Raw genomic sequence first — 17198 nt, forward strand, 5'->3', positions numbered from 1 at the left:
TGCCGTGAGAGATAAACGTCTCAGATAGGCCCCCCCCAGCAGCCACACACACACACACACACACACACACACACACACACCCTCTCCAAAATGCATGCCACAAGCATCAAACTATCACCGACTTGTGAAACTTCACATGGAAAATATGTGGGCTCACTTAGTGGATTATTGCGTGAGCATAGTGTTGCCAAAACCGATTTGACATTGACAGTTTTAAATGGCATGTCTGAGTTACAGTAAAAGATTCCTTTCACTCTTGCAGAAACCACTTTGTGATAGCATATTAAAATTTAATTATACGTTTGTAGCGCTAAGAAATTGGAGCAAAAGGCACATAAGTCAGCACAGCACTCTAGAGCGTGTAAAAAAAATGATTTTGTCCTATGTTTGATTAAAATCAAGCCAACCAAAAGATGTACAGTACTACTCCACATATTCATGGTCTTGGTTATCTGCGGAACATTTCCCCAGCCATTCCCTCAAAAACTCACTTATTGGCAGTTTTCACAGAAGGTGTCTGTCCAAATATTTCCTTTCAAAATGCCTGAGAAGTTCTTCATTTTGTTGATGTTCGAATTGATTGGTAGTGTACATTTTGACAACATTTCTGTATTTGATATGTAGTCCATGTAGCCTGGTCTATTTAGAGTTTAACATTTTCTGATTTTACGTGAATGTGGCATTTTGGGGGAAAAGCAAGGTCAAAATGAAGGCAGAGTGTCAGTAGTTAATGTGTCAACCAGGAGAGCCATTAACTTGTGCTTTTGTGTGTGTGTTGGGGCAGTGGAAGTGTGTGTGTGCATTGGGTTCAGATCCCCGTGGAGACAGAAGGGGAGGTAGAGGAAATCGAGGGAGTGGCTTGTTTGTGGTGTGTGTGGGATGTGTATGTTTGTGCACATGGCGTCTGTGTGTAATGAGTTAGCGGACGTCCTGACTCCAGAGGGTTAAACGCGAGAGAGCAAGAGCAAGAGAGGGGGCGGTCGCTCTTGTTAAGAGGTAAATGTCAGTCTTCTTTTCCTCCAGATGTGTGTCCTACACCAAGTGCTACACTTGTCCCTTTGGCACAGAACAAGCCATCTAGACAACTTTTCAATGACATTTTGTATTATATGACTGAAGAATGGAACAGTCCTGCCCCGCTGGTTACGTTTCAGGTTTGTGAACAAGTTTCTTCAGCTTAACTGGCAGCTTTCCTCTCATGATGTAAATGATCACCTTGATGCATGCATTCCAATTTCGTTCAGAGAGACACTTTTTGGTGATGCTAAACTTGCAATCATTTTGTGACACTGGTCCTCCTTGTGGCTTTGTATGCCATAGAAGACAGGTGACCTTAACTGGAGGTCCGTACGTAAGGGGAAAAAAGTGAAGTTTATAGATTTGAGTGAAAGTGCTAGGTTATTTTTTAAATGTGTGTCTTTTAGCTTGACATTACACAGGGAATAGCAAAGACTTTAAGATGTGTTGATATGTATCATTTTATTTTAAATTGACAGGCTCTCTTAGAGAATGGTAGATTTCGTTTAACATAACTGTTTGCATTTTTTTTTGCGTGTGACTGTGTGTGACATGTTCAGCTTTAAGGTGTCTGCTTTAATTTTGATACAAATTCACTTTAGCTCATATTTGGGCCAAGGTGTAAATAATTGTAGTCGGAGTACGAGGTTAGTATATTGTATATTGCGTTCAAGTTGTGACGGTGTCTGTGTATTTTCCCTTTGAGGATGTTTGTAGTTCGTTCTTAAAGTCATAAAAATGCCTCTCTGAACCTAAGAAGGCTCATCGTAAAACATGTTTTAAAAAACTTGCCCAAAAAAAACAACAACAAAAAAACCCCAACACCGCAAAGATGATTCCTTGTGAAGTTCTAGAAATGGATGCCCATGTGATGAGGAGCAAAAAGTACTGCAAATGAATTTCCTTTGTGGGTTCCGTCATCCCAGACTGCAATGCAGACATGATTGCTACTGTAGCTTTGACTTTGGAGATGGGCCGACCGTGTAGAGGCAGTAATGGAAAAGCCGGCAGGTTTCATCTCCCTTCCACATGATGGCATCATGGAACACTGATGCAAATTCCATGGCAGTGGGGAACACTGAACCTCACATTATTAATCCATATGTCTGAAGCGCATGGTGCAGAAGGAGCAGGCCTCCATTTTAGCAGTCCTTAATCTGCACTGTTGTTAGCTGGTGCCTTTGGCGGTTCAGAAGAGTACAGATGGCCTACGCCTTGCTGTGGTCACGCGAGAGGACAGTCCCCATATTTTTGGTCATCGCTATGAGCATTTGTAATTACAGTCTTAACACAAACATGCTCCTGTGGCCAAGTTGGGGTGAGTTTTTCAACGAAGCAGGGCATCAGACCGGTGTCACTGTTGACTCTTTCAGGTCTCAGCTGTCTGGACTAGTGGGAAGCCACTAATGACAGCATGGCAACTAGCAGCAGGTTTGCATGTCCGTCTACTCCTCTTTTTTTTTTTTCCTCTGAAAAACATGTTCCCGGTGCTTAAGTGGAAGCTGTGAACTGATGGCCGTCACTGCTTCTGGAAGCAAAAGGCAGGCGCGGAAAGGCTCTTTCTCTCTAATTGTGTTTATAGCTCAAACACCATGATCCCACCCGCGGCTCCGGTGTCGGTCCACTTGCACTTGTCTTTAGTCTGTTGTGCTAAATAGGGAAAAATAACCCTTTTTGTTTTCTTCCGAGTTAATCAAGCACTTCACTAACTCATTAAGGAAACATTACAAATAATTTAAGCTTTTTGGTGTAGTCGACTTAGTTTGATTTGTGAGCATTGGCCATTGTGATTACAATTTGAAGGATTTTTTTTTTTTTTTTTTTTGAAGTGAGGCAATATTCTTGGTTCTTAAGATTTTTGTTCCACAAGCGGAGAAAGTGCAATGGAAACAATGATGGGATGCGAGCATCTTGGTTCTCCATTTACTTGGCCACGAAATTCCAGTTCATTTCTTTCTGAAGTCTCGCACAACAGTGATCTCGACTAGATTTCAAAATGTAAAGCCTGAACCAGTAAACACATTATTGCTTTTGACGCTGCTAATGATGTGGTATGATTGTTGATTACCCTAACAGAGAAACACCTTTCCTGTTGACATTTTTTCCGATTGGAATTATTGCTATGCTCCATAACCTACGAAAGGCGGGGAACTCAACAGCCAACACAATAGAATGCATCTCACTTGTACCGGTCGTTGAAAATATTGTGGATTTTGTCTGTGTCTCCAGCCAACCCAGCTTTGCTGAGTGTCTAATCACAGTGACTTCATTAAAAGCCCTTTGAGATGGTTTGTCTTGGCTGTTTTCACACTGATTGTGTGAGCGTTCATTCCTTGCGTTTGAGTTTTGTAGTGTGTTTTCGGGGGCTTGTTATGTTACGGTTCCTTTAGGGTCAGCCCAAATCTTTGACTGGATTGAAGACAACATCTTCAAATGTGATAGCATTTACATGCCTACGCTTGTGAACATACAGTTGTGTTCAAAATAGCAGCGGGTCTGAAAACGTAAGTAAAGCTCCTACTCTTCGTAACACTAGCCAGCAAAGAGCAAATGTTAACCAAATATGGCTCTTTGTTATCCTAAACATATTTTTGATGCTGATTAAAAAAAAACATCTTCACTTTTTTTCCCAAACACATCAAGTTTTTGAGAGTTTGACCTACAAGATAAAAGGTTATGCAGGATTTTACCATGCATTGTAATTTATATCTTTGACATTTCAGAAAAAAAATTCCACCTGTTGCTGAATCCAACAGTCCATCTCATCCTAGTCATCTTCAGGCAATAGTAAACCCAGAACTGGTTTCCAGCCAATCGCAGCTGAACCTAACCCTTAATTCAAAAATATTATGAAATATAATACTATATTATGTACTATTATCGTTACATTCTCTTATTAAAGGAAATCAATAAATGTGTTTACCTGTGTAATTAAAAAAAAAATCAATTTATTTTAAAGAAAATGAAGCATTAACAGATGAAAATATTTACCATATACTGACTGAACTGAACAATCTAAGAGTGAGCATTCCTGTGAATCACTAATTTAGTTCTGTAGCCAGTGTTTTATGGAGACCTGCTTCACATCTGTGTTGCATTGATTTGACTGGACTTGAAGTTCTTGCACCCGTGAATGAGTATTCCTACTCGGGATGGTTTGACAAAATTTCACAATTCCCCTCCATATCTTGATTTTGCCTCAGAAATATAATTTTTATGTCACACAAGTTTGGGTATGTGGGTTGGGCTGACTGCTGCATAACGTTTTAATTTGGTCTGGAACATAGATGCTGCTCATTTACGGATGTGTTTGACATCATTGTCTTGGTGAAACTGTAATTTTAAGGGCATTTCTGAAACATGATGCCTTCTAGTAGTTTGATACATGCAAACTGAGCTGTGATCCCTTATATGCGATAAATATGACTGACGTCGTCGGAAGAGAAACATTTCGATATTATGTTTGCACCATCATGCTTCACTCTCTTGACAGTGTGCTGTGGCTTAAATTTGGTGCTCGGGGTCATCTGACAAATTGTCTGCTGCCCTCGAACCAAAAAAGAACTTGAATCTGTCCACAAAATGTTTCTCTCATTCTCTTGTCCTTTTCCACCTGGCAAGCATGTTGCACAGCTTGGCTGTGTCTCCTAGCAGAGCAGTTGACCTCTAACAAGAAATCTCTGTTGACCTCAGAAATTAAGTTCATGGTTTTATCATCTTTGTCTTTTTTCCAGCGGCGAGAGCAGGACTGTGAACAAGACCACATCAAATCTCAGATCCGAGAGTTGCGTGGCCAGCAGACGAACCAAAGTCGAGAGCTGCACAGACTAGGTGAGAACCACTTCTCGATAAATAGTGCACACCCTCACACTTGGATCCATTTTCCACACCCCACACATCTGTGATTGTTGCTATACAAAAGCTTGTATAGGCTGTAAACATTCACCTGAAGGTCAAATTTAGATAACTTGCAGGAAAACACTGACCATGTGTGTGCAATGAACTCGTGGCTATATTAAAGCAGTTAAATACAACTTCCTCTCAAACGCTTGTTAAAACAGCCAGCTAAAAGAGTGTTTCTTCTCAGGTGGCAGTTAAAGAGTCATATTAGCTTTGAATCTTTAAAACCTTTCATCTCGCTTTATTAACTGTGCAGAGGCGTTTAAGCCATCGGCTTAAATTTTTTTGGACTCTTTAGTGTGAAGAAATTTCTGTAAACTGTTGAGGCCATTAATAAAACGGCATGAATGCAGGCCTTCAGAGCAGAATGAATAGATTTTTTTATTTTTAATTATACCTGATCATTGATATCTTAGTTATACTGTATTTACAGTTACTTACATCTAAAGCTTCTTTTATCACTGCCCTTATTAAACATTTTAATTTACTGCGTAATCATCCTTGAGTCATGACACAAGTGCTATTCATGTACAATTAACTCCCTACTCTACAGCCATAATACAATTCTATTTGTCCTCATCCATGAGTCCTTCTCATGGGTCTGGATTTTGGCTCTGGGTTTTAGGAACCAACAATGGGAAACCCAGCAGCCACAACTCGGAAAAATAAAGCTGATACCAGAACAGCACCCATGTTTTCTTGATGTGGCACAGCAAATCTCCTCATGTTCCTGATTTATTCCCGCCTTATAATTTAAAACAGGGTGAAGCTAGTGTCAACAACAAAAAAAGACCACCAGTGAAAAGCACTTCTCAACAAAGACAGAGAACATTATGTGGTTGGGGCAGGAGTGAGTAGGCAGTGTGAGCCGGTGGTTTTTCGAGTGGCTAGTTGTCCTTTTTTTTTTTTTTTTTTTTTAGGGCAAAAGTATGTGAAAATGAGAGATGAGCCTGTAAAAAGCACATTCTTTGAAATTGTAAACATTATAAAAACACATTCCCATGCTTCTCAGATAAAAAAAAAAGCTTCTACAGTATTTACAAGCTTTAAATATACATCCATGTGATCAGCCATATTGTACTCGAGAGTAACTTTTACTGCCAGGGCTATGATTTAGAAAATGAAATGTTTGTATAGACTCAGCGGGAGCCATTATATCCTTGTCTGGCATGACCACTTGATATTCTGCCCACCATGGATGCCTGTGAATACAGTCTTACCACTTAGAGTTATAAAAATAGCTGAAAACAATGAAAGCCCCTCATATATACACGCTCTCTGTGTTATTTCTCAGCCATTTCATATTTTTTTTTATGATGTAGTGACCATAGAAATCCACTTCTTCCTTGACAACTGTGCTATTTTGTTTGTGGTTTGTAAGATCATTTTCCCCCGATCCAGACACCCCCGCTCCCCCTGCTCCCCCCGCCCCCTATGCAGCAAGTTGGTATGTGTCTAAGTGTCAATTACCAGATGTACATCTGTGAGTAGGTGACTAGTTTGTACACGGTTGTCCAATTCAGTCACATTCGGCCGTGGTGCACAATGTGCACTCGTCTCAGGGGAAGCAACATGCTTGGCTTCTCACTACCTTGAATTCATTAGGGAAATTAGCAGATTAGATACAGTATCACTGCTGATATCAAATGAAGCATTTGAAGTGCCACAAATGTGAACCAGCCACTCAGTGGGAGCTAGAATTCTCGCTAAATTGTACGGGATTGAAAACATATTTCAGTGTCATGTGTGTTTTTTTTTTTTTTTTGTGTTTTTTTGGGGGGGGGGGGCACGGTACTTTGTCAATCAATTTAATGAATAAACAATTCTAATAGTAGGAGACTGCTAATGTAATGTGAATGGGTTAAAAAAAAGCCTTTTTCTTGCAAGGTTAATGGAAGGGGGAATCGTAGAACTGCATCTCCACTTACCTAACAACCAAGCAAAAACAAACAAATGGCTATAGAAAGCATACATATTACTTCTTCGTAGGGGTAAAGTCAGCTGCTTGATAACTCGAGTCTGATCTGGTTTCTCCATCTCAGGAATGTGCCCAGCCACAGATATTTCCCCCATTAAACCTACTGTTGTGTGTTTAGAGGAAGAAAGGATGTGGGTGCCGCTGTGTTGTTTGGAGTGTGGTTTCCTGAGGAGAGAGGGAACGGTGAAGGAGCTCAGACGGAGGGGAATGAAAGCTCTTGTCTCTATTTCACTTCCTCCTTGACGTTGGCCTACCTTTTAGCAGCACTGCCTGCTTCATCGCTCCACTTCCTCCTCTTTTATGCGCAACACAATCTGACAAATCTATCTCTGGAACAGAGGCTAGTCAGGAGGAAATGCTGACATCCCGTCATGTCTCCACGTGTCAACTCTCTGATCCTGGGTGATATTTTCTTTCCCAGTGTCTCTTTGATCTGTGTGTATCCGGAAGTATGTCATTTCCCCCCTTTTTCAGTCACTTCAATACTACCTGTTACTTCTCGTCATATCCAGTGAAACAAAGAGGAAATATTGAATACTCAAAGGGGTAGTCAAATAAAATTAAAAAAAAAAAATCTTTACACTAATATGTTCTATGCACCACCACTTGTCTAAACACTGTATTCTATATTGTGCTTGTGGAATATTAAGTTAAGAAAATTAAGTAGCAAAATATATTTTTATCCATCTCAGGGAGTGGCCATTTTGGAACTTATCAACTGAAAATGACATCGCTAAGGTAACGACCGATCACGACTCAACTTGCAAACGTCACATGACAAATTTATAAAACAGGTGAGCCTTGAATGGTCGTTACCTGAGCCCTGAGCAACTGTGATGTCATTTTCAGTCAACAGCAAGTGGCAAAATGGCTGCCTCCTGAAATGGGAAAAAAACAGATGGATTTTGCTGCTTAAATCATATTCCACCAACACATTATTAATCAGGAATGCAATGTTTAGACTAGCGGGGGCACATAGAACATATGATGAAGACATTGTGTTGAAAATGTGTTTTATTACTAAGTGTTAAGTATTGTTCAAAACACAAAACAGACTTGTTTTTTTCAACCCGTTACAATTTTCACTATTTAGAGTAACAACTTGTTATTCATGACTTTTGAACATCTCACTGTATTTCATTTATTTATATTTTATTTTTCTTTCTTTTACGTTCTTCACGCGCATTTCACTTAAATGTAGCCTGTAGCGTCAGACATTTCAGTTCTAAAATAAAACTGTAACAGGACAACTGAATGGAGAGATGCATGATCATACAATCGCTTACTTGTGTGTTAATGAAGAGCATTATGGAGTGGCTCTAGAATTATGAGTACTTCATAGATTCACAATGCTGGTGAAACATTTTGCAATTTGGAAAAAACAAGAATTTGAGGCAGCAAGTGAAACTCGGTATTCACTTGACAGCTGGCCACCACATTTTGTGGCGTGGCCACAAACTGTCGCTACCCTTTGCCATTCTCTTATTGTGTTGTTACCAGTGTTTACATTTAGATATCGCCACATGGCTTCTTGCCGGTAAGGTATGTCAGGCTGGTGAAATGTTATCTGTGTCGTTGTTTCGAAGCATTTTTACTATTAGAAATGACAGCATTGACATCCCTGCGCTAAACCCACTTTGCACTCTTCATCTTCTGTGTTGCAGGCTCCAACTCCGGCATGGTACTCGTTCTTGACCATCTGGCGAAAGCGGATGGCTCTGCACCTCTGCTGATTCAACCACAGAGAGAAGCAGTGGCCACAGAGCCTGACCTGGTTCTGTCTCACCGTCAGAGGTCTGATTCTGCAGCTTCAGACTGCAGCGTGACCTCTTTACTTTCCAGATCCAATATGGATTCTGTGACAACAGAAGAGAGCCTTAGCTCAACCTACAGAGCACGTTCAGATTCTGGAGCCTCAGAAAGAAGCCAGCGTTCCTCTCAGCGCAGCAGACAAGACTCTGGGACGTCAGAGCATAGTATCGAATCCCAATCTTGCATCAATCAGACAATCGCTACAGGTGGCTCAGATTCTTGTGTCGGGCTTCCTCTTGGTTCTGGAGGTTTTGACAGCATCGATTTGTCAAGAAACCGCACTGACTCTGGAACATCAGATTGCAGTGTGAGTATGTTCTCTGAAGAGAAGTGTCCAGAAGATAAAGAGGAGGTGGACACAAGTGTTTCAGCTCACAGTACCGACTCAGAAACTGAGAACAGAAGCCACGGTGTAACAAGCCTCCACATTACGTCCAGCCATGACCACCTCGTCGACCAGGATCTTACAGATGGATCAGTCCTGTCTCGCAAACCCCCTGAAACCTCCCAGGTCAATGGTATTGAAGAGGAAAAGCACGACATCCTGAGACAAAAGGTAAATGACATTCTATATTGTCAGCTCTGGTGGTCATTTGGTAATAATGTTCAATGGAGACACAAATCACAGCCTCAAATGCTAACTCAAAACATATCACATCTCTTCAAGAGACTATAAACTGTCACAACTTTCTAAAAGAAATGAAAGGCTTTGATCTGAAATAAGAGCGTTCTAGGAGTTGTTCGTCCACGTACAGTAAAATTGTAATTTTACTCACTAAGACCTTTTGTTAAAAAGTGATTTTCTCCTGTCAGTCAGACAGTAACTGTCAAAATCATACCGCCAGAGGGCGCTGTTTAGTCACAAAGCATGCGTTGATGAGCTGTCACTTTCTTTCCCCTTGACACCCACTTGGCACTTCAGTGACACGAAGGTTACACTGGCACCCATAGACGCACTGTGCTGACATCCAGTTCTGGCCTGTTTATCCCTTTGTTGGTCAGCTACACAATCAAACACATCTGCATCTGAGTAGCTCTGCTTCCTGTCAGCAGTTGTATGTGAACCTCACCTGTTGTTTGAGAGGAGAAGGTATTGTTCTGTCTCTCTTCAACCAAAAGCACAGAAGACACAATCATCAGTGTGAACTGTTACTTCTCGTGTAGGATTTCTTCTTCAAATGTGTTTACCCAAGCCTAGCCTCAACTGTCCATTTCGATTTAGGCTGATGCTCTGTAGGCTGAATGTAATGTAAATACTCTGGGGCCCTGTAGCCAAAAAAAGAACCGATCCCTGCAACTTCACTCAAAATACAAGTGTTAGATAATAAAAACACCAGCAGTCAATTTTGTACTGTATGTTAGATAATGTGTACCGGTAACTTGCACAACAGCCATCCAACTTGAAAGCCTCTTCAATCCACAATAGAGCGCTGTGTGTTTATTAATCTATTGCAATTGAACTGCAACTCTCTGCACCCCTCTCCACTGATTGCTCTGTTCTGTTTTTGGTTTCCTTCATATAGATGAGAGCATGTGATCAAACCCTCACTCATGACAAGAATGCTGGTAAGGAAAGAAAAATGAACTAATTGCTCACTATGCATGGGTGGCTTGTGATAAGTGTAACCCGACTTCAGGTTTTTTTTTTTTTTAATTAGACTAATTTTTTATTTACTTTGACTTTCAAACAAAGATTTGAGACATGCATGTTGTTTGTCAGTGAACTCAACTCAGCTCACTTTACAAAAAGCAGTTTGACAGAGTGTTAAAAAAATCAAAAAGAGGCTGAAGTTAGATAGTGTAATGCTGACACATATTGGGATACCACATAAATAGCATTTATATGGCAGTGTTGCAGCAGATATTTGAACACCAAATGGTACAGCAACACAAGTAGAAAAACATTATTTTCTTCATCGAAAAACAACTCGTTACTGCAGAGGTACTGTATCATTTGCAATAATTGATTGAAACACCTCTGCATAGCTTAATGACTGCATTACACTGCTGCCCGGTGGCCAATTCACACACACCAGAAGGATCAACAACGAATTATGATGCACAAACAGCTTAGTTATTTGCATTGTTTTTTTTTTTTTTGTTTGTTTTTATTTGGGAGGGGAGACGCGGGAACAGATTGACATTTCAATGGGGAAAGATTTGAAATACAACAGACCTAAGTTACGAGCGTGGTCATATAATGAATTAAACTTGCATCCCAATGCACCATTGTACAGTATGTGATAGTTTCATTCCATGCAGTGATGGATATCAGCCAAGAGAATGCTAGGTTTTTTGTTTTTTGTCTAATGCCACAACAGTAATTGATGAGAATTTATATGTGGTTAACGATGACCCCATTTTATACTCTCACTTCTCGTAATACTCTTCATGTCGAGGCTAGACCATAAAACAAACATACAGCGACAATATTATGACCACGTTCTAAGATATCAGAATGACAGTCATTGTGGTGAATTCAGATGAAAGAATTTCAGCTTCACTCCTGTTTAAATTCACAGCACCTGAGAAGAAAGATCTTCTGCTGGAACAGTCCAAACGCACCAACTCCGTTCGGGATCGGATGCGCAAGTTCAATGAGCCCAGTCAGCACATAATTTCCCCAGCTTTGAAGAAGGCTCCCTTAAGCAGCAGTGGCCAGACGAACTTCTCCAGAGCTGCGGAGCTGTTGACTCCCACTGCAACATCCCTCATCACTTCTGGCAACAGGCCAGCATGGGCGCGCGCAGACACCGCAGCGAACACCTCTGCTGCATCCAAGAGTCAGGCCACACCTCAACTCAGAGGTGTGGCTAACAAACCTCTGCCTTCAACCGACCAATCCCAGCAGTCCATGGGTGGTACGACGCACCCGGCCGAGAAGAGTGAGCTCGTCTTGAGGGAGTCAAAGGAAGACCAGACCCCAGGGAGAGAAGCTGGGCAGCAGAACACCCAAGAAGCAGACCCAGACATGAAGACGTTCCTCACCATTGAGATCAAGGATGGTCGTACGACATCTTCGTCCCAGAGGGGCAACATTGTCCCCATCAGCAACATGTCCCCACGCGTCACTGCTCATGCACTGGGGCAGAGAACAGGTAGGGCATGTTAGCAACAGGAAACACTTTGACTCCAGTTTAGGTAGGATTTTGATCATTAAGGCATTGTTGTTTGGCAGCAGCTGTTATTTACTCTTTTGCACATCAGAAGCAGGCCTCCAACTCCCCGAGCTGTGGAAAGTGACAAGCACCAGTCACAAGTCACACGTGGGGTGATGACAAAGCTTTTCGTCATACTACTGAATATGAAGAAGCACGCTAGTTCTAAAGGGTGCTTGTTACAGACGGGCCTTGTTGAGTGGGTGAGGTCAGAGGTTCACCACAGAAAGTATATCAGCACAAAGGACACAAAAACTGTCCCTCTCCAACCAGACTGAGTAGTAGGATAGAACAGACTTTGTAAACCGACACAATGCGCTGCTTTGTGTGCTGTGTGATTTGCTTTCAAAGTCAAGAAGTCTGAGGGGTGACTTGGAGGTTTCCTTTAAGCTATTTACAGTCCATTGCACCTTATAGAATTTATTCCATCTGTTACTTAAAATATATATTTACCTAAAACATTATAGGATGCACTCTTTCGGTTTTAGGCTCTGATTTTCATTTCCAATCTCATCTTTTTTGTGTGCTCGAACAGGATACACAACTATACAGTCGTTTGTGGAAAATGTTGATGTAAATTTGCATTCATCGAACAACCATGCTGTCATGTTTTAACTGCCACAGAACATGTTGTAGTTAGTATACAGTGTAAAGGCATTTTTAATCACATTTTTGGTGTTTGTAATTTGATTTAGGGACTTAATTTGTCATTAGGATCTTAGTAGTGATAAAAGCAGTCTGTATGTTAAGAGCAATGTTTCAGATGCACAGTGATTGTCAGCTGGGAGGAATGTATGCGTTTCTTTCAGATGCAAAATTGACATGATATCTTTAACAGTACATCCAAACAACAAGGCATTGTAAGTTTTACTTCATCCTGTCAACCATGACCACCAACCCAAACAATTCATTTCAGTCAGTCAGGCAGGACCTGTACATTTATTGTGCACCCTCGACTTCCTTTAGGATGCATTTGGTGCCCTTACTATGCTGCTTGCTTTTTGCCCCCACCCGGAAACTCTTATTTACTTCAATTTGTGTCTCCTGTTCTCCCACCCAAACATTCTTCAAGTCTTGGGTACATCGTGATCAAACGTCTCTTGATTGGTGAGGGGGGTATGATGCATATGTACACTCAAAAATGTATATATGTGAAAAGTGGTGTCATGTACATATTTCTTTCTTGCGTCATGTACGACTAGAGTCTTATTTTTATAGCGGTCTGGCATCTTATGTAACAGACTAATGGCTAGCCCAGAGCATGCACACGTATATAGCAAGGCCTTTCTTATGTCCAAACCCTAAAATGTGAATCTCTGTCTACATCAGAGCTGACTCTTGGCCTCAGACCCGCACCATTCAAGATCACCACATCCGCCAGCATCTCTTCTGGATCCTTGATTAAGGTACTGGCTTTGGGAACTAATTGTAAGTCATCACTGAGGCTCTCCAGAGCTGATCAAAACATGCGAAGATCGTTCTCGAACACACTCCGTTGGGGTTATTTTGTTCAAATGAATCTGCAGAGTTTCTCTGCAACAGAAATCCCCTATAAAGGAAGCAGGCATGTCTGTTCTGTGAAAACCAGACAGAGTAAGGGAAGCAGAGGGAAGAGCGGTGTTTATCAAATACAGAGAGGGTAGCCAGTCACATCTTTCCTTCTAGGGTATGTTAAGGAGAGCAAAGGAGGAGGTGGTGCTAAGGGCATTCCTCCTTTTCTCACACCAGGGAAATGCCCACTGACATCTATCGAGGAAGTGCTAGTTAAGTCACATCTGACTATCATCCATCACACCGAAAGACAAGTTGTTCCATTGAGTCTTTATTTGGCCACGCATAAGATGCATCTCTTTTGGGAAGCATCTGGAGATGACTGCTGATGGAGGAGAGTGACTGGTGTTCGACGGTTATCGCTGTTCAGTGTGGGGTTAAAATCCAATTTGTTGCCTTCGTAACCTTCACTGCCCTCCAAGAAAGGAAGTGTTTTGATGAACTGAGGGGAGGGGAGGGAGGTGGGTCTTGCCTACTCTTTAATGGCACTGGTGAGGGCAGACATAATGTGGTTTTGGGATCAAGGAGTTGGTTAATTGTGGCTAGGAGGAGCCTCTACAGGGCTGCAGGCTTGATATAAGGTGTTGGGAATGAGAGCATGTCCATCAGTTAGAGCCTCACTGAGATAGGTATGAACTAAGACACTTCATCAGTGTTTCAGAAGAAAGTAGCATTTTGTTGGAAATGAGACTGAGATACCTGAGCACATCAACCTAACATACAGGTAACCTCTTACTTTTTTTTTTTTTTTTTTTAAGGATATGTGCAATTTAGGTAAGTGTTATCAAATCTTTAGACCACCTACGACATCACTACGTACATCCAGCAACCTATAGGTCACTCCTCAATCAATATTTTAGCCGAAATCATTGCTTTGGTTCCAAGTTTGTTTCACCCCAGGTTCCTTTGAGAGGGTAACCACTGACATTACCGATGGTCAAAAAGTGTCGCGCACCAGGGATGACTGCATGCTTGTACCACGAGGCACCGGTTTATAAGTGAGGAGTCACAACAGTGCCATCATTGTTGTATCAGTTGAACATGGATGTCAAGAAGTCTGTATATTCGTTTTTGCCATTTGGTTTAACGCGGGTATCTTAAAAACTGTTTAATTTTGTGTTTGCCTATTTATTTTCATTTTAAAAACACTACATTCAATACGGATCATCCAATACAGAGCTGAAGGAATTTTTTTACCGTCACATAATTTTGGTTGACTCTAACACGGAGTTGATAATTTAACAATATTTTTGTTTTTATACAGTGATTGTACTAAATCTCTTTAGACTGTGCAGGTAGGGGTGTCAAAATTAATCAAATTATTTGACAACTATGATTGATGATAAATATGAGTTCAAATTGGCCAAATCCTTTCAGATTTCAACTTCTCAACAGTAAATATAATCTGATTTCTGTAGTCCTTCATGAAAGTAGACCAGTTGTGTAATCAAAATACAGTAAGACATTTGCTTTTATTTTGGAAAACGATGATTCACATTTTTGCCAATTTTCTGACAGATTACAAACCAGACTCGTAACTGAATCAGAATCAATGTATGGCCTCAGAAGTGTACTGTATATCCAACGAGTAGCCCTTTCCTTTCATCAGTACACAAGAAGTCGCTTTACAATTAACTTTGTTACAAAATGATTCATATCCGATTGTTTGATTGAATCAGCAATTCTAAAACTATACAATAGTGAACGCCCTCCGTGTAGGTGTACTGAAGTAGCTCTGTGTGAATATCCCTGGTGCATCATAAAATATGAGAGAGAAAAAAATATTGGTCTATTTTATTTTTGTTACTTTTTAGGCAGTATACTACATTTTAGCAAGGATTTACAGATGAGTTGTCTAATTTTTATCGCTGGCCGCATCACCCTATAGTCTCACTCTTTGATCTGTTTGTGTGGTCTTGGCTTCTCCTCGGTGGTCCACTGACAAAACCTCCACTATTTCCTCCGTTGTATTTTTATTGCTCTTGTATTGGTGACAGCTGTGGCCAGAGGCAGCGTTGCCTCTTTGCTTTCTCTAACATATGGACATCTGCCTATCTCAAGAAAATTTGGATGAAAATAATTCTTACACTGTTTAGATTATTGCGGTTGATAATATTAGATTGTAATTGCCAAATTGCCGGAGCTATTTAGCCACACAAATTTTCTTCTTAAAATCAATGTCCTATGTCCATAAAAGTTACATCGCAACATAGATAAATATTGTGTAAAAATTCGAACTGCGAGAGAATGCATTTCCAGAAACCAGAATTTCAGAAAGTTTCAAAAGCAACAAACATTGCACTTGCAGCTTTGGAGTTGCCCTCATTATAGATAATACAGTATTACAAATAAGATGAGATTAATAGGGATGAGGTCAAAATGGCCACGGGACCATTCAATCAGATGTTTTCCGATGCTGAATATTAATTCCTCACAGTCTGTCGTCACAGCTGTTCCTGCTCCTCTCACTGCACTCGTCCTTGAGCACCAATATAATAGAAGCAGAGTGATGACAGCCCAGTCACAGTCTGTGTCATTGTCAGGGATAACTGTTAAGCCCCAGCTCATAATTGTAACTTGCTGCTTGCACCCCAGTGGCCCACAGTCAGTGATGGATTGTCGTAGATTTGCAGTGTGATGATGACCCCATTGTTAAAATACCGCCGAGCCATGTCACACGATGTTTGACCAACCGCTTCACATACTGTACATTGCCGATGATAGTCTGCTTTGCAGAGTGGGGGCTAACTGCAAACTTTTATACCCCTACTTGCCCTCAGGCATTGTGATTTACTTCAGTTTTATACTTGCTCTGGTTTAATATTTCTTCCTTCACTGCATGCCTTTATTTCTGTTCTTTACGGGGTGTTACAGTACACTGCATTATTTTTAGGAATACAGCAGTAAGGGTTTATACAGGGTCAGGCAAAATGATCTGACACATTTGTAGGTTAAATAAAAGGCAAATAAAGTAAAGAAACAAAAAAGTGTTTTTATTTTTAAAAAGTACATATAATGCCATTCTGTTTCGTTATGTTTTAAAAATCAAGCCGAGTTCTGGCCGTGCGAGGTCGGCCGGTTGATTTTCGTTTCAATGCAGATCCAGTAGCTCTGAAGTTGGTAATCCATAACAAAATTGTGTTTCGAGCTGGTCATGTCTACCAAGATTGAAGTGCAAACGGAACGCTCGTTGTGTTGCAGTTACAGATTCGTTTGTTTTGATAAATGTTTCCACAATGACAGTGTGATGTTGCTACAGTGAAACTCCTCTACAACGAAATCATGTTTGCAGCAAGAAATTTTTCACAACAGGGGGTTTTTCACTGTAGCAAATTTGATCTCAGATGTAAGCACACACACACCCACACACACAAACGTATGTGTACACGCACACACAAACGTTTGTGTACTCTATTTTTATTCCAATAGTACATAAGTATGAGCACACACTTATTTGACACTTCATATTGTCAGTGTAGAAAGAAAAAAAGGGAAAGAAATTGCGAAATTTACGATCAGCATTCACTTTCACTTACATCAATTTCTTGGAAAATGTATTTTATTTTGCTTGCTCCGTCTTTCATTTTGATCACTTTTACCCTCTCTTCCAGCATCAGAGCTCTTCTTGTCTAAGCTGCTTGACATCCAAATGTCCGTTTTGTAGCCATTTTAGCAATGCAACGTCCATCCTCGTCTGAATCTAACAATAACAAATACTTCCTGGCATGCAATGAACTTTTAAGCCAGCCACGGGATGCTTCGTAGTCCTCGATGGCCATAGT

The 17198-nt window shown here is 40.8% G+C and overlaps 1 protein-coding gene across 7 annotated transcripts in view; it reads left to right on the forward strand.

Moving 5' to 3' along the window:
• Nucleotides 1-17198, forward strand: part of smtnb (smoothelin b) — a 52184-nt gene that overhangs the window by 22483 nt on the left and 12503 nt on the right. For 6 of the 7 annotated variants that reach the window (XM_019860541.1, XM_019860558.1, XM_019860577.1 and 3 more), the window contains exons 6-10: nucleotides 4752-4848; nucleotides 8560-9263; nucleotides 10231-10273; nucleotides 11230-11805; nucleotides 13195-13271. In XM_019860541.1, coding sequence (XP_019716100.1) covers nucleotides 4752-4848; nucleotides 8560-9263; nucleotides 10231-10273; nucleotides 11230-11805; nucleotides 13195-13271 — 1497 coding nt within the window. Of the gene's footprint in view, nucleotides 1-979; nucleotides 1155-4751; nucleotides 4849-8559; nucleotides 9264-10230; nucleotides 10274-11229; nucleotides 11806-13194; nucleotides 13272-17198 lie in introns of those variants that run through there. The other variant, XM_019860594.1, reaches the window with a different exon arrangement.

This window comes from Hippocampus comes, unplaced genomic scaffold (genome assembly GCF_001891065.2).
Source record: "Hippocampus comes isolate QL1 unplaced genomic scaffold, H_comes_QL1_v1.1 scaffold147, whole genome shotgun sequence".
Classification (NCBI taxonomy): Eukaryota; Metazoa; Chordata; class Actinopteri; order Syngnathiformes; family Syngnathidae; genus Hippocampus; species Hippocampus comes.